Source organism: Lissotriton vulgaris, chromosome 3_1 (genome assembly GCF_964263255.1).
Source record: "Lissotriton vulgaris chromosome 3_1, aLisVul1.2, whole genome shotgun sequence".
In the NCBI taxonomy this organism is placed as follows: domain Eukaryota; kingdom Metazoa; phylum Chordata; class Amphibia; order Caudata; family Salamandridae; genus Lissotriton; species Lissotriton vulgaris.
This window is the reverse complement of record NC_141689.1, coordinates 327512795-327534307: the sequence shown is the minus strand read 5'-3', so window position 1 is coordinate 327534307 and position 21513 is coordinate 327512795. Positions and strand designations below refer to the sequence as shown.

Here is a 21513-nt window from a genome sequence, read left to right as displayed (position 1 = left end):
AACGGCCCTTCAATGTCTTCTACAAACAACGCTCGAGGCATCATGGAAGGACGAAGGGACAGTAATTGCTCGACTGCACGTCGAACATTGGTACCTATGATCATTCCGCTTGAGAACTGAAGCTGTAGATTAGTCAAGGCAGTCATCACATCATCGGATGCGTCAGCCGATATTAGGTCACGCAAAGCCTTGCACATTTCTTCAAAAACAAATCTTTGTGTTGGTATATTGAATTGCTCAAACGTTTTCAATACCGCACGTGGAGCATTCCTAGCAGGACATCTCACCCAACCCATAGCCATATTACACAATGAGTCACGCTCCCTACCACCAGGAAGCTGACTACGCCTTTGAGGGCCGTCCGAACCAGCGGACTCAAGAATAGGTCCAAGAGAAGTAAAGAAGTTAGCAGCTACAGAAGGAGTATGACGTTGAACAGACGGAGACAAAGAATAGCCCAAAGGGGTAACAAGAGAAGTACCAGGAACAGAAGGAACAGCAGGGGAAACCAGAACAGTAGAGGCAGCGGGAGCAGGAGTATGAGGAAGTACAAGTGGAGGAGCAGTAGGGACAGAAGCAGGTAGAGGAGCAGAAACAGCGGGAAGTGCAGGGACAGGAGCTGGTTGAGGAACAGGTACAGGAGGAACCACAGGAACTGCGGTACCCTGTACATACGGAGGTGGTGACTTCATGAGATAAGACATTAAGGGGTCCTCGGCACCATCCTCCTTTTTGTCCGTATCCGCCGGTAAAGCAGGATAGCACTTATCAACAGACATACATTGTAATCTATCAAAGACTTCCTTTTCCTTTTCCTCCTTATCTCGCTGAAACTGCTCTGCTTTCTTTACAATGGTAGCAACACCATCTCTCTGACTACGTTTTAACAGTCTGATTTCTCTCTGTTTGGCTTCTTTACGCCACAACCGAAAGGCATCAAACATGGCCGGCCTTGATTTTTTCTTAAACAATTTAGCCTCGAGATTATCTAAGATCGGGGTCTCGAAACTACCATGAGGTGGCCAACTAAGGACACCATCTTTTTTGGTATAGCGTATCCAATATTCATTGAAAGTAATCAGACCTAGTCCGTGCTTGCTGTAGAGCTCATATGTTGGAGTTCCAACCGGAGGTATCGGACATGAGTCCTCCAATCGGGAATCCGTACCACAACGACGAAAACAACTGAACAAAGTACTACGGCTAGGCATCTCGCACACTAGCTGAGTTTCACAAACTTCAAGGGTTACGGGATTTACCAAGCCCCAGCAATGAACAAAACCCTCGGTTTTTGGCGTCTGCAGGCGTCAAATATTACAACAAAGAACCGAGTGCTAAGAACCACAAATGCAATGGAACCATACAACAACTAGGCAACCACAACTAAGGACTCTGGGAGCGACCCACAAATACTTAACTCAAAGATCGATGGCGTCACCAGGAAGGCCCATCAATCGTCTCGCTGTACCAAGGTCTACGCCAGGCGCCAAAACAGGTCTACAGTCAGGGCAGCAGTCCGTCGCAGCCGTCAGGAGGCGGGAATCTTCGCGGGAAAAGTCGTCGGGCCACTTATTTCGACAACAGGATCGATGAAGCGGGGTGCACCTTCCCTCGGAGATTTCACACGAAGTTCCTCACGATCGTCGGGCTTGGACCGGTACCACTGATGCAGCCCGACATTGGGCGCCAACTGAAGGACTGGGTTTTTCTAAGACCCAGCGGTGCCAGGGGACAACACCTGAAACCTTCGTGGGTAACCTGTTCCGGCGTACAAATGACAGAGACACGGGACACTTCCTTCGGCGTCAAAGATTCGAGGTTTATTTACTGCAGGGAACACAGAAGTCACAGGAAGTACAGCGTGTGTAGGTTCGAGGAGACTGCTTCAAATTGCTACTGTAGGTCGCTCCTTTTATACACATTTCTCTCATACGTTAACATGGTACACAAAGGTTTACAACTTGGTTCCCAACATTATCCCCGAGAGGGGTCGCTTTGATGTATTCAGGGTCCGGAACATAAGTACGGAGATATTTGGTAGTTCCCAACTGTAAAAACCCATCTTCCCACCATTAGTACATTCCAATCAGCAATAAACAGATCGAAGAGGGAACAAGGACAGGTGCAGAGGAAGACAGGACAGTGGGGAGATCGGAAAGGGTGTAAAAAGGGGGTGGCCTCGGGAAACACGAGCTACAGGCATCAAAGAGACGCGCCTAATGAGATGCACGGCTGAGACAATAGACCGGCACGGCAAGATGAGCCACGAGCGGGGCCATCTGCCTTACAGTATCATCCCCCTCATCATAAAGACACTTTCAAAGGAACATGTGTCTTCCGCAAGAGTCTTGGGAATCCCAGGATCGCGAAGCGGACAGCGTCCGTTCGCTGACTACTTGAGGGCAAGAGACAAAATGGATGCCGTATCTAAGATGGAACCTGTGGGCTCGGATGAAGAAACCCACGAAACAAACGAACGGTTTAGGTTAGCACAGCGAAACTGCGCACACTTACTAAACTCGTCATTTGCGGTTCATAGATACCAGACTCGACCATATTCGTGCAAGTCAAAAACACCACTTACAATCGTCACGGAACCTCAACCCCAAGACTGACCCTGATTGTATTATTAAAAATTTTGAAACTCTCCTGGGTAATGTAGCTACTCACCTGGTGAAGAAGGCAGGTAAAAGCAAACGGAAGGGTTTTAAATGGTTTTATGTAGAATGTTCGGCTTCCCAAACCAGCCTAGCAAAAGCCTTACGAAAAGTGCCACTTGACAGAGACTTGGTTAGAGCGGCCAGGAAAAGGTACAATGTAGCACTAAATAGACGAAAAAAGGAGTTAAAATCAAAGGCTTGGGAAGACTTGGAGAAAGCAGTAGACATGAGGGATAATACCCTGTTTTGGAAAGTAATAAATCAACCATTTTTAAAAACTGAGGATAGGGAGTTAATGCAGGTGCAAATATCAGAAGATGAATGGCTTGCCCATTACAGTAAAATTTTTAATCCTAAAGATGTGCCGTTAGGAGCCTTACAGGGAATAGAGGATTTTGACAGTGAATCAGCTAAAGCGTTAGGAGCGTCTCTTACTCTCTCTGAGGTAAAGATGGCTCTGACAAGGGGTTCTGCCTTAAAAGCGCCTGGCCCTGATGCGGTACCGCTAGATTTCTTTAAATGCAATATGGATGTTTGGGTTCCTCTCTTATTAAATGTCTTTAGAGCTATTGTTGGGGGGGTTATTCCTAGATCCTGGAAAGATGCAGTAGTGGTACCAATCTTTAAGAAGGGTAAAAAATCAGATCCGTGCTGTTATAGGCCGATATCTCTAATTGATGCAACCTGTAAATTAATGGGCAGAATTATTTTGGCGCGTCTTGAAACTTGGGCAGACTCAGTTGGTATCATTGTTGACTCCCAATATGGTTTTAGACGGGGTAGGGGAACCACCGAGCAGTGCCTGAATTTAGCACTAATTATGGGTAAGTACATGGGTGCCAAACACAGTTCCATCCATTTGGCATTCATGGACTTATCCAGTGCCTTTGACACCGTATGTAGGGACAAGCTGTTGCATATGATGGGTCAATGGGGTTTGAGAAGCAACTGGTATCCCTGCTCCGCAGACCTCATGCTGCAACTACAGTAAGTGTGCGTTATGGCTCTGGGGGAGAAAAAACCAATCCTATCTCCTCCACTGAGGGTGTCCGGCAAGGATGTATTTTAGCTCCCTTTTTGTTTTTAGTTTACATGAATGGCCTAGAAAATATTTTGTTGCACTGTGGGGCTGATTTTCCAAAGGCAAATGATAGAAGGATCCCTATGCTGTCATATGCGGATGATACGGTTTTAATGACTCTTACTGCAAATGGCATGCAGCTTTGTCTGGATGCTTTTGATTTATTTATGGGGGACTTGGATTTAAAAGTTAATTTCACTAAATCGTTCGCCATGACCTGCGGTCCCAAAAAATGCAAAAACACGTACCAAGGACTGCATCATACTGAAAGTGGACAATTTTAATTATTTGGGAAACCTTTTTAACATAAAAATGAATTGGGAACCATTAATTGCATTGCGGGCCCAAAAAGTATCAAATATAGTGGAGGGCCTTTTCCGCTTTGCGAGTAAATTAGGTCAAAAATTAATACCCACATTTTTAGCTTTATGTAACGCCAAATGTGTCTCGCTAGCAACTTATGGTGCTGTCATTTGGGGCACACATAATTGTGAAACACTGCAGCTGCAGGAAAATAAATTTATTAAACGTCTCCTAGCAGTTTCGACAGGCACTTCAAACGCCTTTTGCCATGCGGAGGTGGGCATGGAGTTTCTTAGTGATATTATACATCTGGCCCCCTTATTGCTATGGATTAAAGTTTGGCAATCTGAAGAATTAAAATTGACCCATGAAATCTTACAGGATTGCCTCAAGTTGGACCACACTAGGGAGATACCTTGGATTCAATATGTAAAGGATAACTTTTATAAGATTGGTTTAAGTGATATTTTCGATTACCCGGGGTTAATAGGCAAGGATTCAAAAACAAAGACCAAAATTGCTTTTCGCAATACCTTGGGCACTTTAACTTGCAGCAAGCATGCAATGTATGTAAGGGGTAAACTACAAAGGCCCCTTTATCAAACTTATATTATTCACACACAATGGCGTTTTTATTTAACACGTTTTCGTCTTAATATTTTACATTTTCTTTTTGCCTTTCCAAAACAAGGTGGGTGGTGTAAGAACCTACCGCCATGTCCCTGTAATAATATAGTTACCCAGACCATTGTGCATCTAATCCTTTTCTGTGATTTGTATAAAGTTCCCAGAAGCAGATTTATTAGACCAGTGTTGGTCTCCTTTGGATCCCGTTGTTATAGAGAGTGTTATGAGCACTTGTTATCTTTGTCAACCCCTCCCATTTATAATGCAGTGCTGAATCTTATTAGATCGGCCCTTGTGATAAGAAACCGATATTAAATATAAAAATGGAATAGGATATTAGTTAAGGGGAAATTTTCTTGTCAATGAAATGAGCCCAGTGATGAATCTCTTCCTATTGGACTAATGTTTTTTCATATCTTGTTTTAACTGTAGATATTAACTGTGAATGTTGTTTTAAACATTTCTTTACTATGCATGTATACTTTTATGACTCCTGCTTGGAATCGAAATAAAGTTGTTAGAATTGAGCGTCAGGAAGAAGGGGGCGGGATTGAAGGAGGCCGAGCCCGGGTTAGGTTCCCTCCCTCTCTGAAGAGTGAGAGGGCGGGACACAGAGCCAGATGGAACACCCAGAAGAGACGCTGTGAAGTCCCCGTTCAGGCCAGCCGCTGGGAGCCTGCCCCCCATTATAAGGCGGAAACTGACATCGTAGAGGCCTGATCGCATGGGTGGCATGTAGCGGCTGAATAGACTGGCTGGGTCAAGGACCTGACAGAAACCCGGTAAGATCGCCGGAGTGTTGTGTGGGGCCTCAGGTGGTGAGAGGGCCCCACTACTTCCTCCAAAACTTAACTGGGGACTGCTGGAAGTAGTGGAAGGAAGGGGAAGGGGAGCACTTGAGACGGGACTAATTCTCCCACACAGTTCCACAAAAGAGGGACTTTAAAGAAGAATAAAGTTAAACGGCAGGAGGTGAAAGTTGATTGAATTTGCTGAGTCTCCAAGAGCCCAGCCATTTATTATAATACCACTGTCTGCTTGAACTTAATGCTTCTGAATGTTATCCTTCTAGAACAATTAATTGCTTACTTGACTGGTAAATCGACCTGATACATACCTGTGTTTAATTTAATGGATTCTAATGCTTGAGGCCTAGATGTGGTGACAGAATCCAGCAAAACTGCCTAGATTCTTTCTCTTTTACTGTTATATTGAAGGGAGTCACTAATTGAGTTAATCTTTTACAGCTAGCCTGCTCTCTAATGCTCTGACTAGGTAAGATTCACCAGGGCAACAAAATCTTATGTCATGGTTTATGTTTACGTTGGGTTACTGCATTGAGTGTGTCGCAAGTACAAAACAGTAGTCTTGGAGTGAAGCCTATACCCCTTGAGCCAAGCTACCCTAGGTGGACCGGAGACCCCGGGTCCAACACACACCATGTATACATTGACATAGGTAGTGTAATGGGCCCTGGTGAAATGAGGAAATTTGCCCCCAGCCACTGTTTGAACTGTTAAATGCTGCAATAATCAGGGTCCAGAGGGCCTATCAAGCTGCCACTGCACCTGCTGCACCAGTGGAGGGCAGCCCCTATCACAGTACTGCCAAGCGTCACGCAACAGGTGTGACGCTCACGCATTTCAGTGCGGTGATTCGCATCACCGCACTGAAATGCATTGTCACGCATAATTGACACCTGCTGCCAGGCGTGCCACCAGCGGCGCCAGGCTGTGCCCGGGCTCTCTCTACTCCTCCGAGAGAGGTGCGCCTGCTTCGAGTTCCTAAACAGTTAACCAGACTGCTCTCAGCTCTGTGGCTGGGAGAGCAGCTACAATGTATCTCTCCTGCACTCTGCCATGAGTGTTGCCCTGGAAACAAGATGCGGCAAATGGTGCCCGGCACCAGAGCGGCGCACGGCTCTCAGACTCACTCAGCATCACGGCAGGGGGGCCGGGCTGCCCTTTCACTCGATTACTGCAGCTGTCAATCACTGACTGTGGCACCAGGGGGCCGGGATTAAATCCGGATGTGCGGCGGTAGAGTGCCATCAGGTCCGGAGTAACAGGAAGTAAGTAGAAGCGGCCGCGGTGGGGAAATCTAAAGCAGTGCAGGCTGCTCACAGTCAGTCTCTCTCTCTCTCATGCCATGGCCGCCCGCCGCGGCCGCAGGGGGCTGCATGAATCGACTGCAGCGGGCGGCCGCCTGCGCCCTGCTAAACACTGCAGGGCTGCAGCACCTTGACCTCCTGCAGCCAGCTGAACCTGCGAAAGTCAGTTCTGGACAGCCGCCACCACCAGGAGGACTGCAAGAGCGGTCGCGGCTGGGGGTGTGTGGGGGGCTGGAGGGAGGCCGGGCGGGGGGACCCGGCCCGTCCGAGGAGTGTCTGACTCAAGTGGACAGCAGCAGCTGCCTGGATGAAGATAGGCAGTGCTGCACATTTTGGCTGGGGCAACAGCAGGTCACTCAACTATAAGTAAGTGTCAGCTCACGCAGCGCTGCACACGCGACGCCAGTGTCACTTATTTATGTAATGTTCAGCACGTCGTCTCGTGCATCATTGCTTGCAAAACTTATTTGGTAAAACAGGTACTAGTAGCATAAAATAGTGGCAACTAAAGGGAAACGAAACACCTGTGTTTAATCAGGTAGCATTGACTGACTCGGAGATGCAGTATGTATGTAGGTTAGGTTACCGATCCAGACTAGCACTAGGGTTAGTGCCCTTCCCTTTCGGGTGCTCTGCAGCAGTTTTAATAACTTCATGGCGTTTCTTGTTGCTCAAATGGCTGTAAATTCTGCTATTTAGAAGTTTCCCTCCTCTTCATTGCATGATTTTTAATCGCGAGAAAGTGTCACTCATATTCGTAGAAATGTCACTCATAATATCACTGAAATTATGAAAATGTCACACATGGCAATTTGAAACCTTGGCAGCTATGCTATCATGCAGGTTTAGACACATGTAAATGCCTAGAAGTATGAGTACTACTTTCTACTGCCTTCTAAAATGTGGGCGAACATGTCACTGCAAGCAAAGGGGATGCAATTGTAGACGCTCACTGTAAAGAAAGACTAACCACCTCCAGCCACCCTAAAGCACAGAATATTCTTAAACAATTGAAGCCCTGCAGAGCAAAGTGTTCTATCTGGAGTGCATTGCTATATGAGACATAAGATGGGTTCTGGACTTGCAAGTCAACTTTACAGTAGCAGGATGACCAACCAGCACTGCTGACCCAATCCCATGGGTAGCTTCTACAATAGGCTTCAGGAGTAGTTGGATTGCTAAAGTGTATGACACTGTTAATGAGCTCCGCTCATAATAAGGACACTACAATAGAAGGAGCAATCTAAAGCAGCGGTTCTTAACCTTTTGACTTCTGTGCACCCCAACCAATTTATTACTGGAATCCAGGGACCCCTACTGAATCATTCTTGGAATTTGGTTCCCTCAGCCTATGCAATTCCCATGATTCGAACCTCAAAGCAATAAAAAAATACAGAAACAAATTTAAATCAAACAAATAAACAAATATTGAAATATTTTATTTAATTCACAATCAAATATAGAATAATTGAAATTCTAACTTTAATGTGAAGGTTGGAGCTTTAGTAAATTTGTTTTTTAGTTCTTAAAGATGAAGAAAGATGCTAATTCTAGCATATGACTCTGCTTTTTACCCCTAATGCATGCTCTGTTTTTGTTGCTGGCTCAATTTAGGGCCGGCCAGCTGTTCTATATTCTGTTTGCTTTGTTTACTCTGCTCCATTGAATCAAGTCTTTGTGATTTGCAAATGTTGTAGGTGACAGCTCTACCACCTCATCAAGTCAGAGATGGCCCAGTCTGCCAACACCTATTCCCCCTTGGTCTCACTGTCAGGGAGTAATATACAAAGACAAACTGCCAGCTACACCTAGTCATGTGACCCAAGATACAGGCTCCAGGCACCCAAGTGTTGGAACAAGAAAATGGCAACTTGCTAAAAGTAGCTTTTTCAGAATTGTGACTTAATATATGACTTTTACCATTAACCCCTTGCATGCTGTGGCAGCCCCTGGCCGTCCGACGTCACGGCGGGCGTGTGCCATCCGAAGCCCGCCCACTCTTTATTTCGCCCAAAGAGAGTGAAAATTCATGCAGCGCGCAAGGGGTTAAAGAAAGTTTTACATTACAATTCTTTAGATATAAAAAAATCAGCATTCCCACCATCTCCCAATTAAAAGTTATATTGTTATCTTATGGGAGAGGTAGTTACAAGTACATGTCCAACTTTTGAAATACACTGCACCCTGCCTTCTGGGCTGTTTAGGGCCTACCCTGGAGATGGCTTATATATAGTAAACAGGAAGGTTTGGGATTAGCAAAAGAAGCCACATGAAGTTTTATTTGGTGCTGTTATGGGGCACGCATTTCACTGCTGGGAAGCAGGCAGCTAACACCATTTGTGGCACTTCTCTCCACTTGGAATTCAACTACAGTTCAAATTTGAAGGTATTAGAATCTGCCCCACAAGGGGAAGAGCATTAACGCACTGCAAGGTCCAGAAAGCTTTGCAAGATGCCACGTCCACTGGGGCAGGTGTTGGGAATGTATATAACTGTGCGCAATGAAAAACTGCTTCTTTAATCCCCTCTGAACTTTGTCTCTGAAGAAAGGATAGAGAAATCCTGAAACGCGCCAGGCTGACATTTACTTTGAAGAGTGCAAATGTGTGTCTATCTGCTGAAGCAAGCTGTGAAATGGATGCAAAATTATGATTGCTAAATAAAACTTCATGTGGCTTCCTTCGTCTTGGGGCTTACCTGTTTTGTTGGATATACATATATATATATATATATAATATCCATGTTCGTGGTCCCGTTTCAACTAAAAAATTGAAGCGTAGAAAAAATATGTATGTATTTGTGTGTGTATATATCTTTATATATTTTTTGGGCGACAGTTGGAATCGGAGTTCCCTCTAGAACTTGACACTAAAATGCTGAACGGGTTGAACACTAGTGAGAATTTACATAACTTCCTATAATAGTGTATGATTGGTTTCACTATAATATGTTTAGAACAAACTAGGCCCGGACTGGCCGTTGCGGGAAACTGGGCAATTCCCCCAGTGCGCCGCACGGGTGGGGGCCGATTTTGGGCCTGGGGGCCGTTTTTGTTACAGGGCCGTTTTGGCAGCGTTGCTGCCAAAACAGCCCTGTAACAAATTCGGCCGAAAACCGGCCCTGGCAAAATGCCCGCCGGCCCGCCCGCCCAGGGGGTGGGGCGGGTCGGCCGAGCACTTTGCCAGGACCGGTTCTGGTTCCCAGTCCGGCCCTGGAACAAATCTTGAATTAGTACCATCCGAGAACCTGTTATACCTATTTGACTGTTTAATCCCCATAGTAATCAGACAGGGTAGTTATGAAGACCATCCAGGTCGTTTAGGTTGCACTTTCTTTGCGATATCACTATGTAAATTGTATTTTGATATCTTACCTTGCATTAGCCCTTTGACACTTTACATTTTTATGCAAGTTATGTTTACAATGTGCACTGCCACATGACTAATATATATGAGGCTTCATGGTGGCATTCTGTTGCTCAGGCTCTCGCATAAGCACTTTTTTGCACAATAGTATTTTTTCAAGCAATTACCACTTTACTGGGTAAATGCAATGTTGTGCACAAAGCAGTTTTAAAGGCGTATATAGGTACACTAGGATAAATAAAAAGTAAACAGGCTTAACCATTATTCATTTTATGACCGCAACAATCACAAATGCTTATGACATGTCTTTCCAAAACAAAAAATATATCGTCATCTGACTTCTTTTTAAACTGGTGGCAACAAGGTGATAATACTGCATCAATGCTAGTACCATTAGGATTGACATAGATGTTCCTGTTGTTCACCCAAAATATATTCTGTGTATAACACAATATAAAAGATTTTGTAGAGATGAGGATGAATTGATGAATTTGGCATGTCTAGAGCAATTTGTTATTTGTGGTGTTATCTTTATGTTGCTATGATTAGATTGTCAATGAATTTTGATTGTGGCAGTCTGTTTTCTATGTTTATTTATCCAATAGTGCACAGGCGATTAGCAAATGGTATAAAACAAGTGTAAATAACGCAGAGCATCATGTGATCAAGCCTGCGATGTAGCAGTCGAAACGCATCATGGACAGCAATTGCCTTGACTATTTGTTTTATTGGGGAAGCTTTGCATGAATAAAGCATTATTGGAACTCAAGAAATGTGGAGTGGTCCGTACCTGGTTGGCAGCAGTAGCAATCTGTGGGGAGCTTGGATTGTGTTTATTGTGTTATATATATATATATATATATATATATATATATATATATATATATATATATATATATATATATATATATATATATATATATATATATATATATATATATATATATATATATATATATATATATATATATATGTAAATATATATATACACACACACACATATATATATATATATCACTTTTCCTCCGAGGAAGAACAAATCGGGTCGCACTCCACAGGTCGATTTTGCAGTTTTTTTTAATTTTTCATTTACATTCCATAAACAAGGGCAGTTCGCCCTTGTTCGTGGAATGTGAATTAAAAATTTAAAAAAAACTGCAAAATCGACCTGTCAACCCCAACCAGTGAAACAGACATTGCCACGGTAGACATAAACAATGTGAGAGGCAAGTATATTGAGACAGTAGGATTTAAGAAAACTAATAGATACAGGAAGCATGAACCTTGGGAATCACAGGCCTGGGTTTACAGTCAAGGATACTCTGACATTGGAATTTAGACTCACAGACTGAGAGGGTATCAGATATGGGAATGTAGGATGGAAACAGCATTCCCCAATCAGAATCTGCTCTGCCAGAAACGCCAACCACATCAATATTGAAACACACCCTCAAGAGAGCCCATGGTGTTACCAAGCCAATATGGTAGCAGACTATAATATCCTAAATATTGTTTATCTAAATATCCCCCGACTGTCATTATTAGTAGATAATCTAATCACAATGGAGTGATATTTTTGTAAATGATATTCATCACGATATTTAGCAGACAATATTTTTGGTATCGATTTTCTGTCATATAACCAACCCCAGGTTCACACTGGCCTATATGGCAATCTGGCAGCACCAGAATGGCTGGTCTGACACGTCAGAATGGGTTGTTGTTTAGGTGTTTGTGGGCTTCTTTTATGGTCTGATGGGAAGATGCTTCTGTTTCTTTCCCTGATATTGCCCCAAACGTGTTCACCAAGAACAAATACATGCAGTGTCTCAAACCTTTGCAAAACACATATACAGCAGGCAAATGTGAACCACTGTTTTAGCTGTTTGATTCACCAATGGGGGCACTTTCATTTTGGTGTCGGGGCCTACTTTCTGTTCCAGTCCGTCCCTGTACAACCCATAAAGCCATGTCAATGACAGAACCGCCCTGTAGAAATACATGACATCACATGACTTTGCTTCCCTGCTAAACCATGACTTCTAAGCCGGTACCGGATGGTGCATGCTAGAAAAAACATACAATTATAGCTGTAGTGTGATTGCTCTCTGCATTGCATCCTTTTGAATCCACACACTCAGAATCGGTGGAAGCAGCGGCTCGCGGCTCTGGGAGGACATCTTGGCAACAACATTCATGTTTTCTTGATGAGCCATTGCTTCACCTGAGGGTAGCATCCCATTGGTTCGATTTGGAAGGACATCACACCTCCTTGCAAACCGCCTGCGAGGGCTTTGACCTTAGACAAACAAAGAAAATATGTTTATTCATATTACTGAATTGAGTTAATGCAGTGCACTATCCATAAGCAAGTCTGTAAATTGTGTGGGATGAGGATCACAGATAATGAATGTCTCCACAGAAATGTTTCCTTGTGGCACAGACTAACCATATCATGATTTATTTTTGTGCAATAGTGTTTTATTCAATGTCCCTGCCAGGAGTGGGCACATTTATGACTAAGAGAAGATCTATTCGTATGCAATCTAGAGGAAGTTCTAAATCATTAATAGATGAATTGAATAGACATGTGGGCTGTCAAAATACATCTGTGTGTTGTTATTGAAAATGGCCCTTCTTGTAGGGTTATCCTCAAACTTTTTGCTTCCTCCTCCTATTTTTTCCTGCCCTGTATTTGTTCGTTTTAGGACTCTGGGCACTTTACCACTGCTGATCAGTGCTAAAGTTCATATGCTCTCTGTATAAATTGTATTATGCATTGGTGTTTCCATGATTGGCATCTTTGATTTACTGGTAAGCCCCTAGTAAAGTGCACTGAGAGTGCCAGGGCCTGTAAATCAAATGCTATTAGTAGGCCTGCAGCACTGATTGTGCCACCCGCAGAAGTAGCCTTGTAGAAGTAACTCAGATCTGCCACTGCAGAGTCTGTGGCAAGTTGTAACTGCCATGTCGACTTGGCAGGTGACCCACTTGCCAGGCCACAACATTCCCTCCTATTCCATGGCAGTCACCCCTAAGGTAAGCCCAAGATACCCCTGTGGGCAAGGTGCAGTGTATGTAAAAGGTAGGACACGCCCTGGTGTGCATGGCATGCCCTGATAGTGAAATACTCCCAATCTCATTTTTCACTATTACAAGGCAACCTGTTCCCATAGGGTAGAATGGTGAGTTTGCTTATAATATCGTGTAAACATAACTACCCCTGGGAACAAGGTTGGAAAATAAAGTTTAGTATGCCTGAACTCAGAATGTTAAAATGCATCTTTTCGTGAGGGTGATTTTCACATTCTGGATTTGAAAATGCCACTTTTAGAAAGTAGGTATTTTCGTGCTTAGCCATCCAGTTTGCTTCTGCTAGGATGTGTATTGACTTTCTGGCTTTGAGGGAGGGGCTGGGGATGTGCAGTGGCTCCGGAGAGTCTGGATGAGTCAGGGCTGGGTTGAATAGACCTGGGCTGCACTTAAAGTAGGGGGAGGAGATTTCCTTTGACCTGAATAAGCCTGGCGTTCCTTCAACAATGCTGTCTCCACCTCCTGCCAGGTAGCTGGTCCAGAGAGGACCGAACTGGTTTGGACTAAGCACAGACACACTCTGCCTGAGAGATCAAAGGATTTTGTAGTATAAATACTGGGGCCCAGACCCCAGAACTTTAGAACTCTTTTGGACCAAGAAGACTGCCAAGGAGAAGAGATGGAGAAGCTGTGAGGAGGAACTACCACTTTGCTGTGTTGGCCTACAGTGGCTGCTTCTGTCCTGGGCAGTGAAAGGACTGGACTGAACTTTCTGCAACTTCTTTATTGAGTTTCTCCAAGGGCTTGAGGTAGAGCTTACCCGCTGTTCAAGAAGTCTCAGGAACAGCAAAGACTACAAGTTCTTCTGTCATCAGAACTGGGGACTGTGTGTTTTCTGCTGCAACAGAAGAAAAAGCAACCCAATGTCATCTACCACGCTGCTGCCGACTGCGTGTCTTGAAGGCACTGCAGAGGGCAGCGCAGCACTTTGCACCGCAACCCTGGTCTCACCGACGACGTCACCCGCCACCGAGCCACTGCTCGCACCATGAACTGTGGGCACCGCACTTCAAACTGCCCCACTTCACGAAGCCACTTTGGTATTCCTGATGCCACCGCTCCACTCCTACATTGATGCCGCTGCTTGCACCGTGGTTCAAGGGAACCACTCGTAAGTTACACGACACACCGTCCTCATCCTGCACTGCAGCCTTGGCCCTGGATGGAGCCACCGACTTTAAGGAATTGTATTTTTCAAGTATTCTTGCAAAGTATACATTTTTAAGAACTATAAAGTGGATTTTGTTATCGTTTTGATCTTTTTTTTTTAACAAAGAAGGGACTAGAGAGGGACAATGTTTAGCGGGGTCCAGTGTACAAGTCCACCAACTAGTAACACAAAAAGGGTACAAAGTTCCCCGGGAAGAGTGACAGAAAGGAAGTGCGTGTACTAGACAGAAGGGGGAATCCCCTTGTTGGAACTAAAACCCTCACACACCCAGATAACTAGGTGTCATGCTTCATCATATGGGTTCTGCTCCTCGTCAGACTGGCGCTGCAATATCTGACGGGCTCCCGAAACAGGGGCTCTTTATCGGAGATCTTTTGTTCCGGCCATATGGTGCATGCGTGTGAGAGGGCGGGGAGGTGTGGTTGTGACGTGAAAAGGTGAAAATAAAAAAGGTGGGTCAGTCCCCAATCTGATTTATTCACGTGGTAGACTCCTACCCTCTGCTTAGGACCTAAGCAGAGGGTAGTAGTTAACATGCTCGGACAGTTTCAGGGCATTTATCTCCCCTCCCACCTTTTAATCAAGGGAGCAGAACCCATATGATGAAGCATGACACCTAGTTATCTGGGTGTGTGAGGGTTTTAGTTCCAACAAGGGGATTCCCCCTTCTGTCTAGTACACGCACTTCCTTTCTGTCACTCTTCCCGGGGAACTTTGTACCCTTTTTGTCATTTTAATCGTTTTGATCTTGTCAAATAAAATGCTGGATATTTTTCTAAAACGTATATGGTGTCCTTTTAAAGTGTTTTCACTATATTACTATTGGTTATGTGCAAATTCTTTACACACTGTCTCTAAGATAAGCCTGAATGCTTGTGCGAAGCTACCAAGAGGTTATTTTAGGAGTGTAACTCTCTTACCCTGACTAGGAAGAAGGGTCCCCACTTGGACCAAGGTACCTACCTCTGCCAACTAGAGACTTCAATTTCTAACAGTTATCATCTGAAAAACTGCCTAGTTTTTTTCTAGAATGTGTGGTTCTGCCAATTCTACCAAGCCGGAGAATGCAATCTAATGAAATCGTAACCCAATGAATCACTTAATTGACAAACAATCTGGCCTCATTAAAAGAGTAGAGAAGAATGTTTGGGAAAGGAGGATGAGTGGGTGGATGCGAGAGTCAGGAGACACGGAGTAGAAAAAAAGAGTTATGGGAGATTTTCTTGCTAGAATAGGACTCGGAAAAAAAGAGAGATGGAACGCGGCTGAAATAAAACGAAGGCATTCCATCCGAGCAGTTGTTCATCAAAAGCAAAGCGCGAAAAACACTGTGTAATATAAAAGTAAATTGTCAACGTGGGTTTATCTGACAGGCAGTTTGCCAGGTAATTAGCTTAAAGATCACATAAAAAACATTTGTAAACCACGGTGAAGTTAGAAACCTCAAAATAACTGTAGAACTAGAAGGGTTTTCAGAAATTGTAACATGTCTTACAATATGATAGTGACTTCTCACGGAAGGTGGGTATTTGTGTGGTTTTCAATTAGACACTCTTTTGGGTTTCAAATAAGTGAGTTAATATTTTGTTGTGGTGAGCGCGAGTATAAAAATATGTGACAAACCTATGTACAACACATTTGCAAAAAATGTATCTGCAGTCTCTGTTATAAAATCCTGAATACGAAGGATCAAAATGTGGGCCTTTTCAGACTGTATATTTCAGTGACAACAGTAGAAAAACCTCTATTATGGTAAATTATTTGCATTAGTACCTGTTTATGTTATTTATATAATCTCATGGGGCTATACACGATGATGTTTTTCCACCTGCAAAAATGTAATATGGTAAAAAGAAAAAAGAAAATTAGTTACATACCCTAATGTACGGGTCTGCTTTTAGGACAGGCCGCGGTAGTAAGTATGAGGGATTAGGAGCATGTAGGGAAACCTAAACTTGCAAACAACCTCGTAGAAATCCAGTTAGAGTCGTAAATCTATACAAATCATAAAAGGAGGCTTTAAATGGGTACATTTCTTACTTTTTAATTACTTGTTTTGTGGATCATGCACTGACGTGTCAATATTTTTGTGTACAGAAATTAATACTGGGCTTGCAGGGTCTTTTACATGGATAGTCACACTGTGCTATTGCAATATCTAGAATGACATACAACGATGCTGCGGTGAGGGATTATTTGTGGGGATTAGTGACTGAATAATGAAGATAATAAGAAGCAGAAAAATAAAAGGACTGGTCTTTAAACGGGGTCTCCTAATTTGTCGTCTGTCCATGACAGTCTGCAACATTCGCATTATTTTGTATCATCCGAGTTCCTGATACTTTGCCCAGTGTTTCTGAAACTATTGCCTGAATGATTTTCCTCTATTTTGATGGGAGTTCATGTGAACGGCCGTTCCATTGGCCAGCGCCTCTGTTCCATTCCCTACAGTTCTGCATCCAAAGCCAGTAATCCATGAATATCGAAAACCTCACCTTCCCCTGCAGGTGAACAGCAAGGACTCACCTTCACCCTCAAGATGAACGAGTTAACGAGCAGTAAACGCCTTCAGGAGGACATGCTCAGCAGAAATGCACTTATTCATGCTTGCACCACGTGGACCTGATTCCGGTCTTTGGCTCATCTGACAGCAAGATGTGTGGAACTTATTGGATGTCATAGTTATCACATATTCCGAGGTTTGGAGTAGAGTAAGCATATGTGGGTGCATTCAGCACCTCAGTCTGCTCGTCCCAGTAAATACCGGTCCCTTTCCCATTGTTACATTCTGGCAGGTTTAACCTGCAGAAACTGGTGTTAGTGCAGGGGTCGCAGTTTAACAAGGTCGCTTGTAATTGTGCCCTTGGTGCTTCAGCTCTGCAGTCCTCACACTGGCTACCAGTAGAAGAAAGAGCCCCCTGTGAGGTACATAACCCACAACCCCCACTGGGTTTGGGAACTACATCTGAGCTTAAGCCACTTTGGGGCATGTTATAAAGACAGGCAATAAAATTATCGCCGCTTTAGGGGCAGAAAATTGCCGCTAAAACGCCAATAATGGGCTTGATAATATGCTCTATGGAATTCCAATTGAAGCCCATGTTAAATGTGAAGCGGCGATAATTTTATCGCCTATCTTGATAATATGCCCCTTTATCACTACAAACCAACCAGCAGTATCAGAAGCAATAAACGCGGCGGGATCAAGATTGTGCCTTCAGCAAATATATATGTGAATCACTGGTAGCCCCGACATACAACATGTAGTGGAAGCCTGTCTCTCAACACCTTAGAGCTGAATGTTTTCCAGTACCTAACAATCTAATTGTTTCAAGACACCCCCATCAGAAACCGTGTTTTAATTTAGGGTCAAGAACCTGAGCTGTGTTTTTTGTTTCAGAATTACATTAAAATCCTTAGACCTGACGATTCCTTAGTAGGTTGGTGTTCCCATGTTTACATTGATCATATGTATTTACTCTTTCCACTTGGTGTGGGTAAAGACTCTCCGTGTTTATCTTTTCTTGTTTGCACTGTTCGTTTGAACAACTCGAAAAAGCACATCTTTTTTTCTGCTCGGCTGATCTCAAGGAAGACAATGTGGATTTTAATAATCCTCTTCTGACTTCCAAGGTGCTTCCTTGGAATTTCAATTCTTATACCTGAGTGCAACAAGATATGTGTAATTCCTATTAAGTACACCAGCTTGTTCTCTGCATTAAGCAAGTACTATAAAGCCAGATCAGTAGAAATAGAGTGTCAACCTATCAGTTTCTGTGTTTTGTGCCACAGGGAAGAGAGGGCTTACTGTGCCAATTATGTGCCATGGTCAATCCTGCTATGGCTCTGTAAACTACGCCAAGCACATCCCCTTCCACTCTTTACTCAGGGTAGCAAATGCGAACAATCACAGACTAGTCAGGGAGGAGTGTGGGGTTGCACAAGCTCAACACTGAACAATCAATCAACAGACACAATCAAGTTGATGCCCAGTCCAGTGGTTGTTACACAGTTTTACAAAATGCTACACATTCCAATGAGTAACTCAACTGCCTGAGCGCTATAATCTGTAGGCTCTTTACCGACCCTGCTGCCTTCTCTGGCAATCTCCCCAGGTTCTGAATTCTCCCATTCTATGGGCAATCAGGAGTAGTGTGAATCAGGCTCAGGTGAAGTTTTGGCTGCCTACAGGTCAAATGGGGTATTCTTTCTCTTACCCCTCTTCGGAACAGGCAATATCTCGTGAGTCCTTACCATCATTTTCACACACCAGCACGCTTCTCACACAAACGCATGAAGAGCCAAGGAGAGCTGGTAAGTTCATGTTTGAGCTTGTGGGAGCCAGGCTCCGGTTGCGTTCCGCAGCGGGCCTGCCCAGCTTCTGCTGCCGAGGTCACAGCATAGAGTCCTACATGGATGAGGTTGTGGATCCAGCTGCATGGTCTTTAGTGGTGCGGCTCCACTTAGCCCACTGGTGGGGAAATATGCACCCTGGAAAGATTGAGGTTCTGATTGGATCATAAGTAGGTGCAGTGGAATGACAGTGAACCCACTGGTGCAGCCCTCTTTTTGTGAGAAAGCACAAGACACACAATTGATGGACGGAATGCAGAACAAATCAAAACATTCACCCCAAGTTAAGAGATCTGGGTTAAATCCACCATTCTTTTGCTCACCATGACACCCCAGTTTACACCTGGCCATATGTGAGGCAGATATAGGCCCGATCTGGCCTGCAGCAATCAGTAACTGCGGACTCCCTTCATGCCAGCAGCACTCAGGAAAATGTAGCCCCAACTGTGGTTACAGCAATTGGTCTTTTGATACTTACCAATTGGATCCCCCAACTGGGTCTTCCTCAATTCTTACAACCTGGAGTATTGCAGTTCCTGCCAGGACATGAGGTGACATACTAGGGAAGCCCAAAGGCACCAGGGTCCTTCCCAGATTGCTGCAGGGCAGTCTGCATCTTCCTGGGAGTCACAAACCCACTAGGAGATCCACTGGGCCCTACTCTTCCTGGGCAGTGTCTCCTCATGCAGGAACAGTCGTCAGGCATCTTTCCTTTTTCCGCAGGCAGGGAGGCCTCTAGGCACGTCAAGGCATGCACATACCTCCTCCAGTAGGAAATCCAGACTTCAGGTGATGTCATCTTAACTCTTGAAGTATCAGGTAGACATCAGTCTGGTTCCACAGCAGTCATTTGAGACTCTGCAGAGCACTATCTTCCTTGGTCATTAAAAGACTTGGAACTGGAACAAAGTGGGGTGTTTGGGTCTCACTTGTTTGGTCCTGTGTCAATCCCCTTACTTCAGTATTTGTAAATATGGTCCTCACCCTCAGTCTTGTGAAAGGCCTGGCCAAGGATATCAAAAATAGATTTCACTAGCCTCCATTATTCTGGCTCACTCATTCACCATGTATGTGCTATGCTCGCTACACATGCACAAGTGACAACAGGCATTCTGGACGTCAGCAAAAGGGCCTGAGCATAAGTGGAACTTTACATTGGTGGGACATTAGTCTTTAACTCAAGTGACCCAGATAAAAGATCTGGTCACACTATTGATTTTCTTTTAACACTCTGTGCTTCAACTGCTGCTCTATGAACTATATGCATGACAGGGGCAGCAGTCACCTGTCAATATTGAGAGCATAATTAGTGTTCCCCTCCAGGTCACAGGACTTCCCATGGACAGACATTGGGCTCTACACTTAGGTTATCATGACACTAGGGCCAAACTATAAGTCAGAACACTATATACACGCACAGTAGGCGCTCAGGGCAGTGGAGCAATCTGTGTACAATGCATGAGACATTTCTGTCCCAACACATCTCATACAAATGTTCACATCTACCAACACTGCTGACATTGACTCTATGCACAGACGCCCAGGGCAGGTACATTGGGGGAATAGGTAAAAATAACGGTTTCATTACATGGAGTAGATGTTAAGACTGGATGACATGGTACTACTAACTCAGCACATTCTTATTTTAAAAAACTGACTGTCAGGCCCAGACTGGAAACACTAAGCAGCCCTGGCAATTTTCTCAGCCCAGCCTCTGAGGAAGCGCTGCCTGGCCCCGGGAGGCTGGAAACGCTTGCTGGCTGCTTTAGTTCCTGGTGTCTGATAGAGCAGCACTGCTACAAAGCCGACCCCCAGTAACAAAACCGGCACCCACCCTTCCAGCCTCCTTGAAATGCCCGATGCCTGGTACGGCCAGACTGGCCCTGCTGATTGCCTTCATCCTTCTGAGCATTGCCACAAGCAAGACCAAGACTACTGAACTACTTGAAAAGAGGCACAATGTCTTCAAGTTCTTTCAAGGTAATGCAAGCCTTGCCTAGTCCCTAGTACTGCGATGCTGAGTAAATCACTTTAGTCCGCGTTACTGAAGTGCAAATGTAAAGCAATTCCTAATTTATTTATTGGGCAAACAATGAAGTTTCAAGGAGGAAAATCAAATTAAAGTTGGGCCAGGAAATATGGCGATCAAGGTAGATTTGAATCATGGAAATTGATGATTATGAGACATTAGGTGAATAAAACCATAAAATATGCAAAGCAGATGCATATTTAGATGCGTGGAGATAGGTAGAGTTAAGATGGAACATTTAGTTGTGTTTATTGTCAAGACTGAGAAAGCGATTCTTGAGTGAGGATGCAACAGCAGAGAGAGAGGAACTGAGCCAGATCGAGAGCAAGTCTAGTGGTTGATATGCGTCCAGGGCACTTGCATCAAAAGTAGAGGCATCTGTCATTCAGACATGCTCGTGACTTTGACATTATTCTGTGGCTGAGCAGGAAAGGACAGGACGGAGAGCTGGCTGACATCAATACAGCAATACAGGTGAAGACACCTTAAAAACCTGTCTGCTGGATTCAATGGTGACAGGAAGGAAGGGGCCAGGCTCAGGTTCTGCGATAACAAGCGAACAAAACAAAAGGAAACAAAGCATATTCCACTCTGTGGTTTCAAGATGCAGCATTACAAGTCACATCGCCTGCGACCGATGAAAGTTTTTTTATCTTCAAATGTTTGCACAGGAAACTGATGTCAATCAGTGGCAAGAGGAAGTGCTACAGGTAAACTGACC

General features: G+C 44.3%; 1 protein-coding gene across 1 annotated transcript in view; it reads right to left on the bottom strand.

Annotated features, from left to right (window-relative positions):
- Positions 1–11309: 11309 nt before the first annotated feature.
- LOC147726403 (uncharacterized) overlaps positions 11310–21513 on the bottom strand; it is a 49065-nt gene continuing 38861 nt past the window's right edge. The window contains exon 2 of the mRNA XM_086962934.1: positions 11310–12445. Coding sequence (XP_086819060.1) covers positions 12231–12445 — 215 coding nt within the window. The 3' untranslated portion in view covers positions 11310–12230. The remainder of the gene's footprint in view (positions 12446–21513) is intronic.